General features: G+C 38.6%; 1 protein-coding gene across 1 annotated transcript; it reads left to right on the top strand.

Moving 5' to 3' along the window:
* Nucleotides 1-4,071: 4,071 nt before the first annotated feature.
* On the top strand, nt 4,072-4,731 carry LOC129571280 (uncharacterized; the record flags this gene model as incomplete). The annotated part of the gene is made up of 1 exon (XM_055451055.1): nt 4,072-4,731. A coding segment is annotated over exon 1 (660 nt), but the record flags the coding sequence as incomplete, so codon positions are not given.
* Between the last annotated feature and the right edge of the window lie 113 nt (nt 4,732-4,844).

Below are 4,844 nucleotides of genomic sequence, written 5' to 3'. Positions count from 1 at the left end.
GAGCAATATTTTGGACGCAACGTTAAAAGACTTTATCGACGATAAATGCGATGGCGCAAATTCGACAGCATCAGAAATCAGTAGCATCGAAAATGGAAATAACAATAATCAGTCCAACGCTCAATCATCTGCAACTAATGAAGTTCCAAACAACGAGCCAAACAACGAAAGCGGAGAAATTCTCAAATTGCTGTACACGGACATCTACAATTTGATCAAATCTTCGCAAGAAATGCGCTCAAACCAGAGAAACGGAATGATTAAAGCTCAATTGGAATTGCTACGAGAAACATGGAGCACATTTCGTTCTCACTACTACACGCTGCGCGCAACAAGCAACCGAATTAGCATGCAAATCAATATGCAAGCTCTACAAAAAAAATACACCAGTGCAATCGGACACTTGAATGAAATTTCATGCAGCGACCACAACAACTCCGATTTACCAAAACTAAAAATACCGGAATTCAGCGGAAAACGCGACGAGTGGCGCACCTTCATCGATTTATTCAACAAAATTGTGCACGAAAAAAACATCAGTACATCATACAAAATGGAACACCTGAAAGCGAATCTCAAGGGGCAAGCTGCAAGATTGGTAGCGGATTTAACAACGGCTGATCAGTACGAGGCGTGCTTGCAGGTACTATACAAACGCTATGATAACAAACGACAACAGTTCGGTGAGTATATAGATAAGTTGTTGCAGTTACCAAGACATAAAAGTGAAAACAGCCACGAGCTTCGCACTATGCACGATATTTGCACCGAAACAATGTTAGCAATAAAAAACTTGGGCATCAACACCGAAACATGGGATGCACTAATTTGTCATATTTTAACGAAAAAGTTACACGACGATACGGTAAAACACTACGAGTGTCAACTACGCAACGTTCGCGAAACTCCGAATTTGTATGTCAGAAATTTTTGGCAAAAAGCGTGAACGAACGAAGTCAATTTATAAGATCTAAGGGCATTTGTGCAAATTGTTTATCTGGTTCACATAGCAAAGTCATTGAATGTAAAAGTAAATTTACTTGTAAAACGTGTAACAAAAAACATCATTCATTACTGCATTTCGATTCAGTTAAATCAAATGTTGCGAAAATTTCGGACTATCAAGCATCGAACGATGAACACGAAAATGATAATTCAGTAGTATCAGCAAATTCTTCAGCATCGAATTCGCGTGTATTATTAGCTACGGCATTAATTAGCGTGAAAGGTAAAAATAACGAAAAATATGCACTTCGTGCTCTGATCGATCAAGGATCGCAGAGCGCGTTCATCACCGAATCAGCAATGCAATTGCTCAAACTAAAAAGAATAAAACAAAAAACTTGTGTAAGTGGAATAACAAAAGAAAATCAGGTGTGCAATTACATTGTTGACTTGCACATTTCGCCTCGATTCACTTCAAATTTTGTTTTGAATACAACTGCAATTGTATTAAAAAGTTTGGTAAATTTATCACGAAATGAAAATGTTTTTAACAAATCATTCTCACATTTGAACAATCTTCATTTCGCTGATCCTTCATACATTGAAGCTGGTCCGATAGACATTCTTCTCGGCGCAGCTGAATACGCACAAATCATAAAACCAGGTCTCATAAAAGGTTCTACAGACGAACCGATCGCCCAAAACTCTGAATTGGGTTGGATCATTTCGGGACCAACCAATTTTGATTCAGCCGTGGGAGCACAAGTAACAACGCTCATTTCAGTTGTCGACGTCGAACAACGTATATCTGAATTTTTCAAGCATGATGATATAAAAATCGACGATGACGAGTGCGCTCTCACTGAAGAAGAACAAATGTGTGAAAACCACTTTCAAGAAAACACTATTCGTTTGGAAAATGGAAGATATTGTGTCAAAATGCCATTCAAAAATGGAAAAAATGCACCAGATTTAGGAAACTCGCGAAAATGCGCCATTGCAACATTTTTGCAGCTTGAAAATCGATTCAAAAAAAATCCTAAATTGGCAGAGGAATATAAAAAATTCATTCACGAGTACATTGACCTAGGTCATATGGAACGATCGGTTTACAATCCAAATATCACATCGTATTATTTACCACATCATTGTGTAATACGAGATAGCACAACTACGAAACTTCGGGTAGTGTTCAATGGCTCTCAAAAAACTGACAACGGAAAATCTCTCAATGATGAACTTGCATTGGGTGCCATAGAACAAAAGGACATGTTAAGCATTCTAATCAATTTTCGCATTTACAAATATGCATTTACGGCTGACATTGAGAAAATGTACCGCCAAATTTTAATCGACGAAAGCCAAAGAGACTTGCAAAAAATCATTTGGCGTGATTCCCCTGAACTACCGCTTTCTGAATTTAGACTTATCACGGTCACATACGGCACCAGTCTCGCTCCGTTTTTATCACATCGCACTACAAGACAACTTGCAATCGATTGCGAAAATGAATATCCAGAAGTATCAAATACCATAAGAAAAAACATGTGGGTTGACGATGTGGTAAAAGGTGCTTTTACTGAGGCAGAAGCAATACAATTGTGTAGCGACTTGCGCAAGGTATTCAGCAAAGCCGGATTCAATTTACGAAAATGGTCTTCAAACAACGTAAATGTGCTGTCCGCAATTCCGGAGAGTGATCGTGAATTGAAGGCTATAAGCAGCAACGTGAAAGCGTTGGGCATAAAATGGTCGCCGTCTCAAGATGTTTTCACATACGAACTCAGTTTAAAAAATCATTCAAATCCATTTACAAAAAGATTGCTACTATCTGAAATCTCTTCAATGTTCGATCCACTTGGCTGGATATGTCCAGTAGTAATTTCAGCGAAAATTTTGGTACAAAAGTTGTGGGAGAAAAACGTCGATTGGGATGAAATTGTACCGAAAGAAATCGCTAAAAAATGGTTGGAAATAAAAAGCGAATTGCATCTCATTAATGACATCAGAGTGGAACGTTGGATAAATTACAATCCTGAGGATGTCATGGAGTTGCATGGTTTCGGTGACGCAGCGGAACCAGCATTCGCAGCTGTGATTTACATTAAAAACGTCACGCAAAACACGGTGCGATTATTAATCGCAAAAAATAAAGTAGCTCCTCTGAAAACAACGAAAGACGCACTCACAATACCGAGATTGGAATTGTGTGCAGCAAATTTACTTGCCAAATTGACGAAAGGCGTTTTAAAAGCAACAAACATAAATTTCAGCAAAATTTTTCTTTGGTCCGATTCAAAAATAGTCATCGATTGGATTCGAGGAAATCCGAAGCGATACAAAAAGTTTATCGCACACCGTGTTTGTGCAATAGATAAGGCAATTGGAACAAAAAACTGGTATCATGTTACCACTGACAAAAATGCAGCAGACTGCGCTTCACGCGGCATGTTGCCATCGGAATTGCTGAGACATGAAATGTGGTGGAATGGCCCACAGTTTTTGCGTGAAAACAATTACTATGCAAACAATGCAAGTCATTTAAATAACGTTGACCCAATAATTGAATCACTCGCATTAAGTGTAGAAATCTCTCCAATTTCAAACGAACAAATTCTTCCTGAAGTCTCGTCGTTCAACAAAATGAAACGAATAATCGCATACTGTTTTCGTTTTGCATCGTTATGCAAAGCAAAACAGGGGCCCAAAGCATTGTCTCCGATTTCGGCTGATGAGCTAAATTTAGCGGAAACAGCAATAATAAAAATCATTCAACGGGAGGCATTTGGTGCCGAAATAAGTGAATTAATGAAGAAAAGATCAGTAAATTTTTCAAGTAACATTCTGAAACTAAGCCCATTCTTAGATGAAAATAACATTCCGCGCGTAGGTGGCAGACTACGAAATTCGGATTTGGTGTTTGGACGAAAACATCAAATCTTAATACCAAAAAACAATAGCGTAACAACTTTAATAATTCGTCATTTTCATTTATTATGCATGCACGGTGGAGCGAAAGCCACTGAAGCAATCATCAAACAGCAGTTTTGGATTGTGAATGCACAAACAGAAATAAAGAAAATTTTGCATCGTTGCATTTCTTGCTTCAAACAAAGACAAAAAACCATGTCACAATTAATGGCAGATTTGCCGGCCAATCGCGTGAACATTGTTGAAAAGCCATTCACCAACGTAGCAGTAGACTACACCGGTGCAATTCCATACAAAACGGCAAAAGGTAGGGCTGGTAAAATTTCTAAGGCTTACATTTCAATATTTGTCTGTATGGCTACAAAGGCACTTCATATCGAACTAGTATCAGATTTAACAGCCGACGCGTTCATAGCTGCCGTTCGCAGATTGGTAGCGCGTCGTGGAATGATCAAGAGCTTCAACAGTGACAATGGCACAAACTTTGTAAAAGCTAATAAAGATCTAAGTGATTTATTTGAAATCGAAAAAGAAGAGTTCAAAACAATCTGCGATGAACTTTCAAAGCAAGGCATTTCTTGGCATTTCTCACCCGCTGGTGCGCCTCATTTCAATGGCCTCGCCGAGGCTGGTGTGAAAGTTGCAAAGACTCATTTAATAAAAACAATCGGAAAAACTGCGCTAACATTTGAAGAATTGTCCACATTATTGTATCAGGTGGAAGCATGTGCAAATTCAAGACCACTTTGTGCACTATCTACTGACCCTGATGACATCGATTGCCTAACACCTGGACATTTCTTGATTGGGGCACCGTTACTGGCACCACCCGACGAAAGCTACATCGAAACGAACGTAAACTGGCTTTCACGTTGGCAATTGGTGCAAAAAATGAGTCAAAACATTTGGAAAAAATTTCAAACGGAATATCTAAATGAATTGCAAACCAAATCAAAATGGTTTACGAA

This window comes from Sitodiplosis mosellana, unplaced genomic scaffold (assembly GCF_009176505.1).
Source record: "Sitodiplosis mosellana isolate CC-2019 unplaced genomic scaffold, AAFC_SMos_1.0 Smas_scaffold_1855, whole genome shotgun sequence".
Lineage (NCBI taxonomy): Eukaryota > Metazoa > Arthropoda > Insecta > Diptera > Cecidomyiidae > Sitodiplosis > Sitodiplosis mosellana.
This window is presented reverse-complemented; position numbering and strand designations above follow the sequence as displayed.